The 19,910-nt window shown below is 44.3% G+C and overlaps 1 protein-coding gene across 2 annotated transcripts in view; it reads left to right on the forward strand.

Annotated features, from left to right (window-relative positions):
• kdm5a (lysine demethylase 5A) overlaps positions 1-19,910 on the forward strand; it is a 408,944-nt gene that overhangs the window by 386,644 nt on the left and 2,390 nt on the right. Inside the window, exon 28 of one of the 2 annotated variants that reach the window (XM_072484202.1) lies at positions 16,462-16,574. In XM_072484202.1, coding sequence (XP_072340303.1) covers positions 16,462-16,574 — 113 coding nt within the window. Of the gene's footprint in view, positions 1-16,461; positions 17,785-19,910 lie in introns of those variants that run through there. The other variant, XM_072484201.1, reaches the window with a different exon arrangement.

Genomic DNA, 19,910 nt, shown 5'->3' on the forward strand with positions numbered 1-19,910 from the left:
CATCCTTGCCACATCCACTTTATCAAGATCATTCATGATCTTATATACTTCAATCATTTCATCCCTCACAATTCTAAACTCCAATCACCACAGACCAGCCTATCAAACCTTTCCTCATAGGTCAACCTGCTCGTTCCAGGTACCAGTCTAATGGACCGCAGAATCTAATGAACCACAAGAAAGGAGATTGCAGTGGCTCAAGATAATTTTCAAATCCCCTCTGGCCACAGGTGAGGTGCCAGAGGACTGGAGGGCAGCCAGTGTGGTGCCATTATTCAAGAAGGGGAAGGGAAGAAACAGATAAGTACAGGCCAGTGAGTCTAAGATCAGTGGTAGGGAAATGATTGCAAACATTTCTGAGGAACAGAATTAATCTCCACTTGGAAAGGCAATGATTAATCAAGGATAGTCAGCATGGCTTTGTCAGGGGATGATCATGTCTAATAAATTTGATTGAATTTTTTGAGATGACTAGGTGGGTAGATGAGGGTAATGCAGTTGATGTAGTCTCCATGGACTTCAGTAAAGCTTTTGACAAGGTCTCGCATAGGAGACTGGTCAAGAAGGTAAGAGCCCATGGGGTCCAGAGCAATTTGACAAATTGGATCCAAAATTGGCTTTGTGGCAGGAGACAGAGGGTGATGATCAAATGATTGTTTTTGTGAGGGGAGCCTGTGTCCACTGGTGGACCGCAGGATCGGTATTGAGTCCCTTGCTGTTTGTGGTGTACATTAATGATCTAGATGTGAATGTAAGAGGTATGATTAGTAAGTCCACAGATGACATGAAAATTAGTGGTGTGGCAAATAGCCAGGAGAAAAGCTTTAGATTACAGGGTGATTTAGATTGGGCAGCACGGTAGCACAGTGGTTAGCACTGTTGCTGCACAGCACCAGGGTCTCGGGTTCGATTGCCGGCTTGGGTCACTGTCTGCGGAGTCTGCATGTTCTCCCTGGGTCTGCATGGGTTTCCTCTGGGTGCTCTGGTTTCCTCCCACAAGTCCCGAAAGACTCTCCACCTAACGGTGTTAGGTAATTTGGACATTCTGAATTCTCCTTTCGTGTACCTGAACAGGCATCGGACTGTGGCGACTAGGGGCTTTTCACAGTAACTACATTGCAGTGTTAATGTAAACCTACTTGTGACAATAAAGATGATTATTATTATTAATAGATGGTCTGGTCAGATGGGCAGAACAGTGACAAATGGAATTTAACCCTGTAAAGTGTGAGCTGATGCATTTTGGGAGGACTAACAAGGTCAGGGAATACATAATGAATTGTCGAACACTAGGAAGTACAGAGGATCAGTGGGACCTTGAAGTGTATGTTCATAGGACCCTGAAGGCAGCAGGAGAGGTAGATAAGGTGGTAAAGAAAGCATATGGGACACTTGTCTTTATTAGCCAAGGCTAATATAAGAGCAGGGAGGTTATGATGGAGCTGTATAAAACCCTTGTTTGGCCAGGTTGAGATCAGCCATGATCCTATTGAAGGGTGGTGCGGGCTCGAGAGGCTGAATTGCCCACTCTTGCTCCTAGTTCATGTGTTCTCTGAAAGAACTACTCTGGCTAATTTCACCATCCAGGTCTGTCGCACTGTACATAATAGCATACCAAACACAAATATGATGATCATGATCAATAAGGGGATTTCTTGATTAATCTGAAGATCAGGATTACGGGAAGAAGGCAGAAGATTGGGGATAGGGATCAGCCATGATCGAATTGCGGACTAGAATCGATGGGCCGAATGGCCTAGTTCTGCTCCTATATCTTACCAACTTCTGTTAGGCCACAACTAGAGTACTGATCGCCACACTATAGGAAGGATGTGATTGCACGAGAGCGAGTGCAGAGGACATTCACCAGGATTGTTGCCTGGTTTGGAGTGTTTCAACTATGAAGACCACAAGACACAGGAGCACAATTAGGCCATTCGGCCCATTGGGTCTGCTTCACCATTCAATCATGGCTTATATGTTTCTCATCCCCATTCTCCTGCCTTCTCCCCATGATCCCTGGATTAATCAAGAACCTATCTATCACTGTCTTAAAGACACAGTGATTTGGTCACCGCAGCCTTTTGTGGCAAAGAGTTCAACAGATCCACCATCCTCTAGCTGAAGAAATTCCTCCTCATCTCTGTTTCAAAGGCTTGTCCCTTCAGTCTGAGATGGTGTCCTCTGGTTCTAGTTTCTCCTACTAGTGGAAACATCCTCTCCACGTGCACTCTATCCAGGCCTCTCAGTATTCTGTAAGTTTCAATAAGATCCCCCTCATCCTTCTAAACTCCAATGAGTACAGACCCAGAGTCTTCAACCGCTCCTCATATAAGAAGAGAGATTGGATAGGCTGGGATTGTTTTCCCTAGAGCAGAGAGAGAGGGGTACCTTATTGAGGTGGACAAAATTATGAAGGACATATATGGAAATAAAGTTTTCCCTTTAATAGAGGGGCCAATAACCAATAATTTAAGATAGATTTGGAGGGATTCGAGGGAAAACCTTTTCACCCAAAGTGTGGCAGGAATCTGGAATTCTCTGTCTGAAAGAGTGGAAACTCTCAACATTTAAGAAGCATTTAGATGAAGCGCCATAGCAACGGTATGGACCAAATGCTGGAAAATAGGGTTAGAAATAGGGCAGCAAGGTAGCATAGTGGTTAGCACAATTGCTTAACAGCTCCAGGGTCCCAGGTTCGATTCCGGCTTGGGTCACTGTCTGTGTGGCATCTGCACGTTCTCCCCGTGTGTGCGTGGGTTTCCTCTGGTTTCATCCCACAGTCCAAAGATGTGCAGGTTAGGTGGATTGGCCATGATAAATTGCCCTTAGTGTCCAAAATTGCCCTTAAGTGTTGGGTGGGGTTACTGGGTTATGAGGATAGGATGGAGGTGGGTAGGGTGCTATTTCCAAGGGCCGGTGCAGACTCAGTGGGCCGAATGGCCTCCTTCTGCACTGTAAATTCTATGATAATTGCTAGGTGTTTGATGGCCGGCACAGTCACGATGGGCCAAAGGGACTCTTTCTGTGCTGTAAAGCTCTAATTTTTAAAAATAAATTTAGAGTACCCAATTCATTTTTTCCAATTAAAGAGCACCTACCCTGCACATCTTTGGGTTGTGGGGCGAAACCCACGCAAACACGGGCAGAATGTGCAAACTCCACACGGACAGTGACCCAGAGCCGGGATCGAACCTGGGACCTCGTGAGGCAGCAATGCTAACCACTGCGCTACCGCGTTGCCCCTGTAAAGCTCTATGACGAACCTCCGCTGAACTGCCTCCAACGCATTTACATTGTCCTTTAATTAAGGAGATCAAAACTGCACACAGTATTCAAGATGTGTGCTCACCCATGTCCTGTATAGCTAAAGCATAACATCTTAACGGGTAATAAATAATCTGCTTTATTGTTCTTCCTGGGCGGCCAGGTAGCACAGTGGTTAGCACTGGGGCTTCACAGCTCCACGGTCCCAGGTTCGATTCCCGGCTTGGGTCACTGTCCATGCAGATCTCCCCATATCTGAGTGGGTTTCCTCCGGGTGCACCGGTTTCCTCCCACAGTCCAAAGATGTGCAGGTTTGGTGGATTGGCCATGCAAAATTGCCCTTAGTGTCCAAAAAGGTTAGATCGGGTTACGGGGATAGGGTGGAGGTGTTGGGTTGGGTGTGGTGGTCTTTCCAAGGATCGGTGCAGACTCGATGGGCCAAATGGCCTCCTTCTGCACTGTAAATTCTATGTTCAAAATGAGCAACTTCACAATTCCCACATTATGCTCCATCTGTCAGATTTTTGCCCATTCAGTCAACCTGTCTATATCCAACGGCAAACTTTGTATGTTGTCTTCACAACATAAAACCATAGCATTCCTACAATGCGGAAGAAAGCCGTTCGGCTCATCAAGTCTGCACTGACCCTCTGAAAGAGCACCCTACCTTGGTCCACTCCCCCGTCCCATCCTCGTATGCACACCTAACCTGCTGCACATCTTTGGACACTAAGGGGCAATTTATTATGGTCAATCCATCTAAGCTGCACATATTTAGACTGTCGTCTTCAAATTTAGCTGTCATGCCTTCACTCCCCTCATCATAGTCATTGAATTAATTGTAAAATGTTGAGGCCCCAGTACAGATCCCTGTGATACTCTTTGCAATCAGACGAAGACCCAGTTTTCTGCCAGCCAGCCTATCTTCAATCCAATACATTACCACCTACACCATGAGTTTCAATTTTCCACAATAACTTTTGACTTGACACCTTATCAAATGTTTTCTGAAAGGGTGGTTAGCATATTATTATTACTCCTTCACGGCACCAAGGACCCAGATTCAATCCCGGCCCCGGGCCCCTGTCCGTGTGGAGTTTGCACATTTTCCCCGTGACTATGTGGGTCTCACCCCCACAACCTAAAAAGATGCACAGGGTCGGTGGATTGGCCACGCTAAATTGCCCCTAATTGGAAAAAAAATAATTGCGTACTCTAAATTTATTTTTTAAAAGTGCTTTCTAGAAATCCAAGTACAGCACATCTACCGGTCCCCTTCATCTCCCCTATCTTCAAAGAACTTCAATAAATTAACACTAATGCATCTGTCATCTCATTAGCCACCACTTTTCAGATCCTAGGATGATGTTCATCGGGACCCAGAGGCTTGTCAGCCACAGCGCCATCAGTCTGCTCAGTACCACTTCCCTAGTCATGGAGTCATAGAGGTTTACAGCATGAAAACAGGCCCTTCGTCCCAACCTGTCCATGCTGCCAAGTTTTTACCACTAAGCTCGTCCCAATTGCCCGATTTTGGCCCATATCCCTCTGTACCCATCTTACCCATATAACTGTCCAAATGCTTTTTAAAAGACAAAATTGTACCCGCCTGTACTACTGCCTCTGGCAGATCGTTCCAGACACTCACCACCCTCTGTGTAAAAAAAGAATTGCTCCTCTGGGCCCTTTTGTACCTTTCCCTCTCACCTTAAACCTATGCCCTCTAGTTTTAGACTCCCCTACCTTTGGGAAAAGATGTTGACTATCTACCTTATCGATGCCTCTCATTATTTTATAGACCTCCATAAGATCACCCCTAAACCTCCTACACTCCAGGGAAAAAAGTCACAGCCTCTCCTTACAACTCAATCCATCAAGTCCCGGTAGCATCCCTGTAAATCTTTTCTGCACTCTTTCTAATTTAATAATATCCTTTCAATAATAGGATGGCCAGAACTGTCCACACTATTCTAAGTATGGCCATACTAATGTCTTGTACAACTTCAACAAGATGTCCCAACTCCTGTATTCAATGTTCTGAGCAATGAAACCAAGCATGCCGAATGCCTTCTTCACCACCCTGTCCACCTGTGACTCCACTTTCAAGGAGCTGTGAACCTGTACTCCTATATCTCTTTGTTCTATAACTCTTCCCCAACTCCCTAACATTAACTGCGTAGGTCCTGTCCCGATTCGATCTACCAGAATGCATCATCTCACATTTATCTAAATTAAACTCCATCTGCCATTTACCGGCCCACTGTCCCAATTGATCAAGATCCCGTTGCAATCCTAGATAACCTTCTTCACAGACCACGATGCTATCAATCTTCGTGTCATCTGCAAACTTACCATGCCTCCGATATTCTCATCCAAATCATTAATATAAATACCAAATAACAGTGGACCCAATTAGCACTGATCCCTGAGGTACACCGCTGGCCACAGGCCTCCAGTTTGAAAAACAGCCCTCCACAACCACCCTTTGTCTTCTGTTGTCAAGCCAATTTTGTATCCAATTGGCTACCTCACCCTGGATCCCATAAGACATAGGAGCAGAATTAGGCCACTCGGCCCATTGAGTCTGCTCCGCCATCAATTGAGGCTGATATTTTCTGATCCCCATTCTCCTGCCTTCTGCCCATAACCTCTGATCCCCTTATTAATCAAGAACCTATCTATCTCTGTCTTAAAGACCCTCAGTGATTTGGCCTCCACAGCCTTCTGCGGCAAAGAGTTCCACCGATTCACCACCCTCTGGCTGAAGAAATTCCTCCTCATCTCCAGTGTAAAGGATCATCGCTTTAGTCTGAGATTGTGTCCTCTGTTTCTAGTTTTTCCTACAAGTGGAAACATCCTCTCCACTCTATCCAGGCCTCGCAGTATCCTGTAACTTTTCAGTAAGATCCCCCCTTATCCTTCTGAACTCCAGCGAGTACAGACCCAGAGTCCTCAACCGTTTCTCAGACAACAAACTCTTCATTCCAGGGATCATTCTTGTGAACCTCCTCTGGACCCTTTCCAAGGCCAGCACCTCCTTCCTTAGATACGGGGCCCAAAACTGCTCCCAATACTCCAAATGGGGTCTGACCAGAGCTTTATACAGCCTCAGAAGTACATCCCTGATCTTGTATTCTAGCCCTTTTGACATGAATGCTAACATTGCATTTGCCCTCTTAACTGCCGACTGAACCTGCACATGAACCTTAAGAGAATCGTGAACAAGGATTCCCAAGTCTCTTTGTGCTTCTGAGATTTAACGTTTTGCGACAACCTACCATGTGGTACCTTGTCAAAAGCCTTGCTAAAGTCCATGTAGACAACGTCGACTGCGCTGCCCTTCTTGGTTATCTACCTTCTTGGTTATCCCTTCAAAAAACTCAATCAAATTTGTGAGACCTGATTTTCCATTCAGCCATGTGGACTGTCCCTAATCAGTTCTTACCTCTCTAAATGCCTGTAGATCCTGTCTCTCAGAATACCTTCTAACAAATGACCTACCACAGACGTTAGGCTCACCAGTCTGTAGTTCCCCTGTGGCCCTACTTGAACAAAGGCACAACATTTGCTACCCTCCAATCTTCAGGCACCTCTCCTGTAGCTGTCGACGATTCAAAAATCTCTGCTAGGGGACCCGCAATTTCCTCCCTCGCCTCCCACAACGTCCTGGGATACATTTCATCAGTTCCCGGGGATTTACCTACCTTGATGCGCTTTAAGACTTCCAGCACCTCCTTCCCTGTCACCTATATGTGCACTCCTCAAGCCATCACTATTTATTTCCCCAAATTCCCTAACATCCATGCCTTTCTCAACCGTAAATACGGATGAGAAATATTCATCTAGGATCTCCCCCATCTCTTGTGGATCTGCACATAGATGACCTTGTAGACCCGTAAGAGACACTACTCTCTCCCCAGTTACACTTTTGCCCTTTATGTATCTGTAGAAGCTCTTTGGATTCTCCTTTGCTTTATCTGCCAAAGCAATCTCAAGTTCCCTTTTTGCCCGCCTGATTTCTCTCTTAACTCTACTCCAACAACCTCTATATTATTCAAGGGATCCACTTGGTCCCAGCAGCCTGTGCATGTCGTAATGCCTCCTTTTTGACCAGGGCCTCAATATCCCAAGTCATCCAGGGTTCCCTACTTCTACCATCTGTTATGGGCCAGGGTTTAGAGAACCACAAAGTGTATCATGGAGTTCATCTGACCCACAACTTTTAATAGATTGTGGTATGGGGAGCACACGGCCCACTCTACAGGTGTGGTACAGCAGAAATGGAAAAGTATTTTTTAAAGCAAAACAATGTTTATTCTGTGAACTCAAGTTAACCTTTTTAAAACATACAGTGAACATCTTAGCAACCATCAATTCAAATACAACCCCCCCCCCCCCCCCCCCCGCAAAGAATACAACACTAAGTAATCCTTAATAACTTCCCAAACATAAGAACTAGGAGCAGCAGTAGGCCATCTGGTCCCTCGAGCCTGCTCCGCCATTCAATGAGATCATTGCTGATCTTTTGTGGACTCAGCTCCACTTTCCGGCCCGAACACCATAACCCTTAATCCCTTTATTCTTCAAAAAACTATATCTTTATCTTAAAAACATTTAATGAAGGAGCCTCAACTGCTTCACTGGGCAAGGACTTCCATAGATTCACAACCCCTTGGTGAAGAAGTTCCTCCTAAACTCAGTCCTAAATCTACTTCCCCTTATTTTGAGGCTATGCCCCCTAGTTCTGCTTTCACCCGCCAGTGGAAACAACCTGCCCGCATCTATCCTATCTATTCCCTTCATAATCTTATATGTTTCTATAAGATCCCCCCTCATCCTTCTAAATTCCAACGAGTACAGTCCCAGTCTACACAACCTCTCCTCGTAATCCAACCCCTTCAGCTCTGGGATTAACCTCGTGAATCTCCTCTGCACACCCTCCAGCGCCAGTACGTCCTTTCTCAGGTAAAGAGACCAAAACTGAACACAATACTTGACATCGAAACAAACCTGTTGGACTTTAACCTGGTGTTGTAAGACTTCGTACTGTGCTCACCCCAGTCCAACACCGGCATCTCCACATCAAAATTATGAGGGGCATAGACAGAGTGGATAGTCAGAGGCTTTTCCCCAGAGTAGAGGGGTCAATTAATAGGGGGCATAGGTTTAAGGTGAGAGGGGCAAGGTTTAGATTAGACATACGAGGCAAATTTTTTACACAGAGGGTAGTGGGTGCCTGGAACTCGCTACCGGAGGAGGTGGTGGAAGCAGGGACGATAGTGACATTTAAGGGGCATCTTGACAATTACATGAATAGGATGGGAATAGAGGGATACGGACCCAGAAAGTGTAGAAGATTGTAGTTTAGTCGGGCAGCATGGTCGGCACGGGCTTGGAGGGCCGAAGGGCCTGTTCCTGTGCTGTACATTTCTTTGTTCTTTGTGTGGCCTCACTAACACCATATACAATTGCAGCATAACCTCCCTGGTCTTAAACTCCATCCCTCTAGCAATGAAGGACAAAATTCCATTCGCCTTTGTTAATCACCTGTTGCACCTGTAAACCAACTTTTTGCGACTCATGCACGAGCACACCCAGGTCTCTCTGCACAGTAGCATGATTTCATATTTTATCATTTAAATAATCCCTTCTGCTGTTATTCCTACCAAAATGGATAACCTCACATTTGTCAGCATTGTATTCCATCTGCCAGACCCTAACCCATTCACTAACAACATACAGAAGACAAAAGAAACATCTTTTAACAGAAACACATTAGGTTTACATTCACTACTGAGAACATTTATAATTCTGAATTCACCAAATGATCAAAAGTTAGGCTTTTCATGGCAGAGAGATCATCAGTACACCTGCTCTGAAGGCTTCAGCTCCAACACTGAAAACGAAACTAAAACACACCCTGTAGCAAACAGCCTAAAACAAAAGTAAAAGCTGACAGACAACCCAGCTCCACCCATTTCTTAAAGGTACTCTCACATGACACCTCCCCCAAGGAAAAAAAAACCCATCAACTTCAAGATGGTTTCATTTTTTACCTTTTCACTATCCTTTAAGAAATGCACACAGTAAATATACTTTTTCGTTTCAAAAAACAACACGCACACAGGTATAATAATATAGTCCATTTTATTTTTCGTTCTTCTTCCTCCAACTGAAATCCGTCTCGATTGACAGTCTCTTTGAACAAGAAGGTCTCTGCACGATCCATCCATTCCTCTACACCTCGGCATTTCTCTTTAAAGTCAGATACTTTAGTTCAATAGGATCACCGAATCCCTTGCAATTCTCCAACACAGGAGCATTGGTTATCACAGCTTTCAGGCAGTCAAATGCCCGTTGAAAGTCCGCTGTCCACTGAAATTTTCAACGTGTCTTCAGCAAGTCCATCAATGGAGCAATCATGCTACAAAACCTTTTCACAAATGTTCAATCAAATCCACTCATGCCAAGAAATCGCATTATATCCCTTCGTCTTGAAGGTATCGGAAACTCCTCCACAATCTTTTTGGCTGTAATATTACGTACTGGAATGGCCTCTGGAAACCTAGTAGACACATCCATTATCGTCAAAAGATATTGATTCCCACTTTTCATTTTCGGAAGCGGTCCTACGCAATCAATTAGGACCCTTGTAAAAGGTTCCTCAAATGCTGGAATGGGTATTAATGGCACTGGTTTTATCACTGCTTGAGGTTTCCATATCACTTGACATGTGTGACATGATTGACAAAATTTAACTACACCTTTATGTAGTCCAGGCCAATAAAAATGTTTCTGGATTTTAGCTTAAGTTTTCCTTATCCCCAAATGACCTCCTACTGGTACCTCATGTGCAACTCACAACACCTCCTTTCTATACCCTACCGGCAATACTACTTGATGAACGTCTGCCCACTTTTCATCCGCCTGCATATGTAAAGGTCTCCATTTTCTTATCAAGACATCACTTTTACGGTAATAACATTCTGGTGTACACTCAGATTCCTCTTCCGTATATGCTTTCTGATACATCCGTTTTATTTTTATATCTTTCTGTTGTAACTCCGCCAATTTTCCTGAACTTAAAATATCCGCCTCATCCTCCACCAGTTCTTGTTCTTTTTCAACCATCTGAGCAAAAATCATTTCTGATAATTGCACTTCAACTTCATCTTCACTCTTTGATTTCTCCTCTTGTCTTAACCTGTGACTTTGCGACCTTGTTACTACACAATCCGGAAAAATCCCAGGATATTCGTCCTTCAACACTTCAGTTGTCTGATTTTCCACTGGCTTATCAACCAAAGTAGGCATCACTCCCACCTGTGATCCAGCTATATCATTACCCAAGATAAACTGTATTCCTGGACAAGATAGTTTCTCTATTACTCCTACTACCATAGAACATAGAACATAGAAAATACAGCACAGAACAGGCCCTTCGGCCCACGATGTTGTGCCGAACCTTTGTCCTAGATTAATCATAGATTATCATTGAATTTACAGTGCAGAAGGAGGCCATTCGGCCCTTTGAGTCTGCACCAGCTCTTGGAAAGAGCACCCTACCCAAACTCAACACCTCCACCCAACACCAAGGGCAATTTGGACATTAAGGGCAATTTATCATTGGCCAATTCACCTAACCCGCACATCTTTGGACTGTGGGAGGAAACCGGAGCACCCGGAGGAAACCCACGCAGACACGGGGAGGACGTGCAGACTCCGCACAGACAATGACCCAAGCCGGAATCGAACCTGGGACCATGGATCTGTGAAGCAATTGTGCTATCCACAATGCTACCGTGCTGCCCTTAAGAACAAATAAATCTACACTATATCATTTTACCGTAATCCATGTACCTATCCAACAGCTGCTTGAAGGTCCCTAATGTTTCCGACTCAACTACTTCCACAGGCAGTGCATTCCATGCCCCCACTACTCTCTGGGTAAAGAACCTACCTCTGATATCCCTCCTATATCTTCCACCTTTCACCTTAAATTTATGTCCCCTTGTAATGGTGTGTTCCACCTGGGGAAAAAGTCTCTGACTGTCTACTCTATCTATTCCCCTGATCATCTTATAAACCTCTGTCAAGTCGCCCCTCATCCTTCTCCGCTCTAATGAGAAAAGGCCTAGCACCCTCAACCTTTCCTCGTAAGACCTACTCTCCATTCCAGGCAACATCCTGGTAAATCTTCTTTGCACCTTTTCCAGAGCTTCCACATCCTTCCTAAAATGAGGCGACCAGAACTGTACACAGTACTCCAAATGTGGCCTTACCAAAGTTTTGTACAGCTGCATCATCACCTCACGGCTCTTAAATTCAATCCCTCTGTTAATGAACGCGAGCACACCATAGGCCTTCTTCACAGCTCTATCCACTTGAGTGGCAACTTTCAAAGATGTATGAACATAGACCCCAAGGTCTCTCTGCTCCTCCACAATGCCAAGAACTCTACCGTTAACCCTGTATTCCGCATTCATATTTGTCCTTCCAAAATGGACAACCTCACACTTTTCGGGGTTAAACTCCATCTGCCACTTCTCAGCCCAGCTCTGCATCCTATCTCTGTCTCTTTGCAGCCGACAACAGCCCTCCTTACTATCCACAACTCCACCAATCTTCGTATCGTCTGCAAATTTACTGACCCACCCTTCAACTCCCTCATCCAAGTCATTAATGAAAATCACAAACAGCAGAGGACCCAGAACTGATCCCTGCGGTACACCACTGGTAACTGGGATCCAGGCTGAATATTTGCCATCCACCACCACTCTCTGACTTCTATCGGTTAGCCAGTTTGTTATCCAACTGGCCAAATTTCCCACTATCCCATGCCTCCTTACTTTGTGCAGAAGCCTACCATGGGGAACTTTATCAAATGCCTTACTAAAATCCATGTACACTACATCCACTGCTTTACCTTCATCCACATGCTTGGTCACCTCCTCAAAGAATTCAATAAGATTTGTAAGGCAAGACCTACCCCTCACAAATCCGTGCTGACTATCCCTAATCAAGCAGTGTCTTTCCAGATGCTCAGAAATCCTATCCTTCAGTACCCTTTCCATTACTTTGCCTACCACCGAAGTAAGACTAACTGGCCTGTAATTCCCAGGGTTATCCCTAGTTCCTTTTTTGAACAGGGGCACGACATTCGCCACTCTCCAATCCCCTGGTACCACCCCTGTTGACAGTGAGGACGAAAAGATAATTGCCAACGGCTCTGCAATTTCATCTCTTGCTTCCCATAGAATCCTTGGATATATCCCGTCAGGCCCGGGGGACTTGTCTATCCTCAAGTTTTTCAAAATGCCCAACACATCTTCCTTCCTAACAAGTATTTCCTCCAGCTTACCAATCTGTTTCACACTGTCCTCTCCAACAATATCGCCCCTCTCATTTGTAAATACAGAAGAAAAGTACTCATTCAAGACCTCTCCTATCTCTTCAGACTCAATACACAATCTCCCGCTACTGTCCTTGATCGGACCTACCCTCGCTCTAGTCATTCTCATATTTCTCACATATGTGTAAAAGGCCTTGGGGTTTTCCTTGATCCTACCCGCCAAAGATTGTTCATGCCCTCTCTTAGCTCTCCTAATCCCTTTCTTCAGTTCCCTCCTGGCTATCTTGTATCCCTCCAATGCCCTGTCTGAACCTTGTTTCCTCAGCCTTACATAAGTCACCTTTTTCCTCTTAACAAGACATTCAACCTCTCTTGTCAACCATGGTTCCCTCACTCGACCATCTCTTCCCTGCCTGACAGGGACATACATATCAAGGACACGTAGCACCTGTTCCTTGAACAAGTTCCACATTTCACTTGTGTCCTTCCCTGCCAGCCTATGTTCCCAACTTATGCACTTCAATTCTTGTCTGACAACATCGTATTTACCCTTCCCCCAATTGTAAACCTTGCCCTGTTGCACGTACCTATCCCTCTCCATTACTAAAGTGAAAGTCACAGAATTGTGGTCACTATCTCCAAAATGCTCCCCCACTAACAAATCTATCACTTGCCCTGGTTCATTACCCAGTACTAAATCCAATATTGCCCCTCCTCTGGTTGGACAATCTACATACTGTGTTAGAAAAGCTTCCTGGACACACTGCACAAACACCACCCCATCCAAACTATTTGATCTAAAGAGTTTCCACTCAATATTTGGGAAGTTAAAGTCGCCCATGACTACTACCCTATGACTTCTGCACCTTTCCAAAATCTGTTTCCAATCTGTTCCTCCACATCTCTGCTACTATTGGGGGGCCTATAAAAAACTCCTAACAAGGTGACTGCTCCTTTCCTATTTCTGACTTCAACCCATACTACCTCAATAGGGTGATACTCCTCGAACTGCCTTTCTGCAGCTGTTATACTAACAGCTTCACCACTCTTCAATGGACTTTCCAACCTTACCTTATATAATTGAGCACTACTCCTCTCACCCTGAATTCCACATATTACCACCTTTTCTGGCAACATTCTTCCCTAACTACATAACTCCTCATCTCTTACCATTAAAGATTGACTAGCTCCCGTATCTCTTAAAATTGTGACTTCTTTACCGGCTCCTCCTGATACACATGAGTAAACTTTACCCACACAAGTAAATTCTTTAAAGAGATCTGGCACCTTCTTTTCAATCACCTCTTGATCAGGCTGCACAATTTTTTGCACCTCCTTCGCTTCACTTGGGGTTTCCTTTACCACTTTCACAAACCCCACTGTCTTATCCTGTTTTACCACATCAGCCTTCCCCGTGCTTTTCTTTAACCACCAACACTGTGACTTTACTTGGCCTAGTTTATTACAGTGAAAACATTTGAAACTTTTCATGTCTCTTCCACCCTCCTGGATTTTTTTTTAAAATCTGAGGTACACTCTCCTTATTATCTCCCATCAGATCACCTTTACCTTTACTACTTGAGTATTTTTCATGTCTCCAGTTTCTATCCCTCACAGGCTGAAACTGATGTTGGAAACCAAGCTTTGATTTATGAACTAATTCATAATTATCTGACATTTCTGCTGCAAATCCAGCAGTTTTAACCCTCTGCTCTTCCACATGAGTTCTCACTACATCAGGAATTGAATTTTTAAACTCCTCCAAAAGTATAATTTCTCTGAGAGCTTCATACGTTTGGTCTATTTTCAAAGCCCTTATCCACCGATCAAAATTACTCTGTTTGAGCCTTTCAAACTCCATGTATGTTTGACCAAATTCTTTCCTTAAATTTCTAAACTTTTGTAGGCTTCAGGCACTAGTTCATATGCACCTAAGATGGATTTTTTCACCACCTCATACGTCCCAGATACCTCCGGCAGTGATGCAAACACTTCACTAGCCCTACCAATCAGTAATACCCACATGTCCTGTGACGATTTCATTTGTTTAGCTACCTTCTCAAATGAAATGAAAAAGGCTTCCACCTCCTTCTCGTCAAACCTTGGCAACGCTTGGACATAATTTAAATAGATCCGCACCAAACCTTTGACTATGACGCTCTTTCTCAATATCCTCATCACTATCATCCAACTGTACGTTTCCCTTTACGTCTGCCAATTTTAACTGACTATGTTTCATGGTCATTTTCCGAAGTTCAAACTCTCTCTCTTTATCTTTTTCCCTGATCTGTATCCCCCTTTCTCTTTCTTTTTGTTCTGCTAGGGCCATTCTTTCTTTTCTCCCTTCTTCTCTCTCCTTTTCTATTTCCTCTCTTTCTTTTTCCTCCCTCTCTCTTTTTCCTCTCTTTCGTATTCAAGCTGCTTTACTTCTTCTCATGTTTCATTGAGTCAAACTGTATCTCGGGCAACATTAAATGCTTAGCCACCGCCATAATTACTTCATCATTTTGCATTTTGTCAGGTAATGTTAATTGCAATGTTTTTGCCAAATCTAACAGTCTGCTTTTAGTCTCTGTCTGTAAGGCACTGCGTGTGACCGTCTCCACCGCCAAAAACCTCAGAGCCGCTGAAAGAACCATTGTCCACAACACATTCCCTACTTCAACTAGAATACCACACCTGATAAGCAACCATAATGTGCTCACCCCTCACTGTCTGTCGCCTGCCCTTCCTTATTCCCCAAGTGGAGGTTAGGTTTTGCCCCCTCTCTAGTTGGGCCATCCACATACTGAATGAGAAATTCCTCCTGAATACACTCAACAAATGTCTCTCCATCCAAACCCCAAATGCTATGGCTTTCCCCGTCAATGTTGGGAAAGTTAAAGTCCCCAACGATGATGATAATCTTGGTGTCCATGTACATAGATCCCTGAAAGTTGCCACCCAGGTTGATAGGGTTGTGAAGAAGGTGTACGATGTGTTAGCTTTTATTGGTAGAGGGATTGAGTTTCGGAGCCATGAGGCCGTGTTGCAGCTGTACAAAACTCTGGTGCGGCCGCATTTGGAGTATTCCGTGCAATTCTGGTCGCCGCATTATAGGAAGGATGTGGAAGCATTGGAAAGGGTGCAGAGGAGATTTACCAGAATGTTGCCTGGTATGGAGGGAAGATCTTATGAGGGAAGGCTGAGGGACTTGAGGCTGTTTTCGTTAGAGAGAAGGTTAAGAGGTGACTGAATTGAGGCATACAAGATGATCAGAGGATTAGATAGACTGGACAGGGAGAGCCTTTTTCCTCGGAGGGTGATGTCTAGCACGAGGGAACATAGCTTTAAATTGAGGGGAGATAGATATAAGACAGATGTCAGAGGTAGGTTCTTTACACAGAGAGTAGTAAGGGCGTGGAATGCCCTGCCTGTAACAGTAGTGGACTCGCCAACATTAAGGACATTCAAATGGTCATTGGATAGACATATGGACGATAAGGGAATAGTGTAGATGGGCTTTCGAGTGGTTTCACAGGTCTGCGCAACATCGAGGGCCGAAGGGCCTGTACTGCGCTGTACTGTTCTATGTTCTATGTCCACCCTAGTGATTGTAATTTCAGGCAAGTTCCCCTCTCCCCTCCACTCCTGATTTACATAGTGAAGACAGATGTAAAATATTTGTTAATGTTTTTATTTTATCCACCATTTCCTTATTATGTACTATTCCCATTCTCATTCTCCAGAGAACCAACCCTCACTTTACAGGTATTGAAAAGGAAATGAATGAGTAGAAATTAGTTTTTTTTATATAAGTGAAATATTTTGCACATAATATTTCCTGGGTTTGTGTGCTGCAGGTTGACTGGGTGCAATGCGATGGCGGCTGTGACGAATGGTTCCATCAGGTCTGTGTGGGTGTCTCTTCTGAGATGGCAGAGAATGAGGATTACATCTGTACTGCATGCACCAGGCAAGTGGCCCCTGACTTCAGAGGAAGTGGACAAGAGCTGTCTGGGATATACACTGCCACATCTTTCTTGGAGGATTCAAAGGACAGCAGCTAATCCCATGTTACTGACTTTCATGGAAGTATTGTCAAGTTATTTGCTTTAAACAGGACCATGGTCATAACTGATGTGCACAGCACTCTGCCAAAACTGCCACGCACCCACATTTTGAAGGACCGGTGTGACGAATATGGTTAAGAATAGTGTTGTGAAAAAAGTGAAGTTAGAGTCACTTTTGTGCTCCACGATGTGTGAAAAGTAACCCCCTCATATCTGGTGGAACTGATGTAGTGGGACGGGGGGGGAACCGCAACAAGGGTAGCTGTGGGGAGAGGCAGTAGGAGTACCGGGACCAATATGGACCTGGTAGAGAGGAAGCTTGGAGAGAAATTGAAAAGGAGCTGGGTGGTGGTGGGGAAAACCAAGTGGTGCGTAAGTGGGGAGAAGCAAGTTTGTTTCCACAATACATCACCCTCGGGGACACGCAAGCTGTTCAGTTCTTCAGCGAGAGGGCAAAAATGTCATTACTTTTAAAAGTTAAGTATTTAATCGTTCACACCTTCTTTTAAAGTTGTTTTAATTATATTGAAACTTGTTTAGCCAGTTTGAAATTTGACTTTTCTTTTGAGGCACTTCTAGCATATTTTGATGAACTGTACAGCTGGCCCTTTGTGTGAAAGTGTAGGGAGTGTCACAGTCAGGTGTTGACAGTTTTTCACTGTTAATGTCTTTCCTGCACCATCTGGAGTCTGTTTTGGTTGAAAGTCCCCTGCTGCAGAGATCTTTTCAGATGCTGTATTTGTACAGAGCTCCCTCGTTGAGCAAAGATACCTCAAAATGTGCACCCCTGAGCTGACATTTAATGGAGTGCATGCACCAATTATGCCTTGGGACCCAGCTAAACTAACGGGAACAAACACATTCCTCCGAGGTGCCCAGTCATTTTATGTATTTATGCAGGTTTTGCTGTAAGATACTAGGTTGTTTAGACTTTTTTGCAGAAGTTTCTTGTTTTATTTATCTTTTTTTTGTGTGTTTTTCTAAACTTGTTTGAGAGATGGAGAAATTTTTTTGGTCTGTGTAATATGTATCAGGATGTAATGTCTTTACCTGTGTCTGATGAGAAAAATGCTTGTTGCAAGTTACACACAGAATACAGCAACCGTAACAACTGGTGGGTTTCCTATTTTTTTTGTTGTGGAATGTATTTGCAATGAGATAGAATGTGCATTACACTTGAACCCTTCAGTCAGACATATTGAAGTAACAGCACACGTACTGAGACGGAAAGTCCTGTAACTGTGGATTTGGAATTTCTTCACTGTAATTACTTCCTCATTCATTGCTACAATGTTATTATTCCTATTATTAATGAGGGAAGCTTTAATTCTTACAATAGCTTCACCCATTGTCCTGTTAGAGCTGATAATTGTGATTGTGTCCCTTGTCTTAATTCCGAGGGCTGCTAACTTTGCAAACTCTATTGATTATCAGCTCCTTCATGCCCATTAAATTTCACTGTAACCTGCAGGTATAGCATGATTAGCACTGCTGCCTCTGAGAGCCAGGGACCCAACTTGAATTCTGACCTTGGGTCACTGTCTGTGTGGAGTTTGCATGTTCTCCCCGTGTGTGCGTGGGTTTGCTCCCGGTGCTCCGTTTTCCTCCCACAGTCCAAAGATGTGCAGATTAGGTGGATTGGCCATGCTAAATTACCCCTTAGAATCCAAAAGGTACGGTATGGGGATGGGGTGAGGGAGTGGGCCTAGTTGCTCTTCTGGAGGGTTGGTGCAGACTCATTAGGCCGAATGGCCACCTTCTGCGCTTTCGGGATTCTATGAAAGGTATGAAGGAATACAAAAACAAAATACTACACATGCTTGAAATCTGAAATAAAAGCAGAAAATTATGGAAATACTCCAGGTCAGGCAGCATCTGGGGAGAGAGAAACAGGCACCGCTGACATTACTGAGTTTGGGAATGCAGAACACTGGCATGATTGCATTTGGAGAACGTACAGTGCCGACCCTACGGTGTTCCAGGAACGCACAGTTTCAAACACTGCTGAGCTCAGAGAGAACATAACATGTACAGTATTGGTTTCAGAGAACAGATGGTGCCAAATGCTCTTGTTCAGCCCCACAGCTTAAGCTCCATACCAGAACTGTCCACTTTGGTTACTCCCATGGTTTTCTTCCCATCATCCCTCTGTAAGAACAGTTACAGCACAGGAACCTCGAGGCCTCTACCGGTCATGATACCAACCTTGCCCCAAATCCCACACTTCCTTGTGCCGGATCCCTCTATACCCATCCTATTCATATATTTGTCGAGATGCCTTTTGAATGGCATTAATGCATCTGCTTCCACAACCTCCCCTGGCAGCACATTCCAGGCACTCATCACCCTCTGCATAAAAGCCCTGCCTCACACATCTCCTCCAAACATTACCGCACGGACCTTAAACCTATTCCCCCTGGTGACTGACCCCCTCCACCCTGAGAAAGAGTGCCTGCCCATCCACTCTATCCGTGACCCTCATAATCTTGTCGACCTCTATCAGGTCACCCCTCAACCCCCATCTTTCTTATGAAAACAGTCTGAGTCTATTCAGCCTCTCCACATAGCTAACACCCTCCAGACCAGGCAACATCCTGGCAAACCTCCTCTGCACCCTTGCCAAAGCCTCCACATTCTTCTGGTAGTGTGGCGACCAGAATTGTGCGCAATATTCCAAGTGCGGCCTTACCCAGGTTCTATACAACTGCAGCGTGACTTGCCAGTTTGTACAAAATGTTTTTGTACATACATAAAATTCGGACATGGAAGTGAGGTGAACAACTCTTTGGAACAAAATCAGCTCAATTTCTTTGGTGTTTCATAATGCGTTAGCAGAGGAAAGAAAAATGTTTTGGCTTTATCAGGTAAGCCTTGATGAAAGAAAATGAAAACAGCTCAAAAATGACTGGACATTTTTTGGACATTGTTACTATTTCACCTGGGGTCGGAAAAGGAATTCTAACACCCAATTATTAATTCAAAGAATTATACCATGTGATTTCATGTTTTATACAAAAACCTCTCCTGTACTTTTCTGATTGTGGACTCCCCAGCTAAAGCATGGGCCTTGCTTCATGATTCCAAGTCAGAAATGCCCCTAGTTTCTGATATTCCTCTGCTACTGGTTCCAACTGGTTTACATATTCCTGTCTCAAAGCTGCACCAAAGCTGAATTCAACTGAGAAATCACACAAGAAAAAAGTAATTAAAACCCTCCCTGTAATCTCGCCTCGCGCTAA

The sequence above is a fragment of the Scyliorhinus torazame genome, chromosome 19 (genome assembly GCF_047496885.1).
Source record: "Scyliorhinus torazame isolate Kashiwa2021f chromosome 19, sScyTor2.1, whole genome shotgun sequence".
Classification (NCBI taxonomy): Eukaryota; Metazoa; Chordata; class Chondrichthyes; order Carcharhiniformes; family Scyliorhinidae; genus Scyliorhinus; species Scyliorhinus torazame.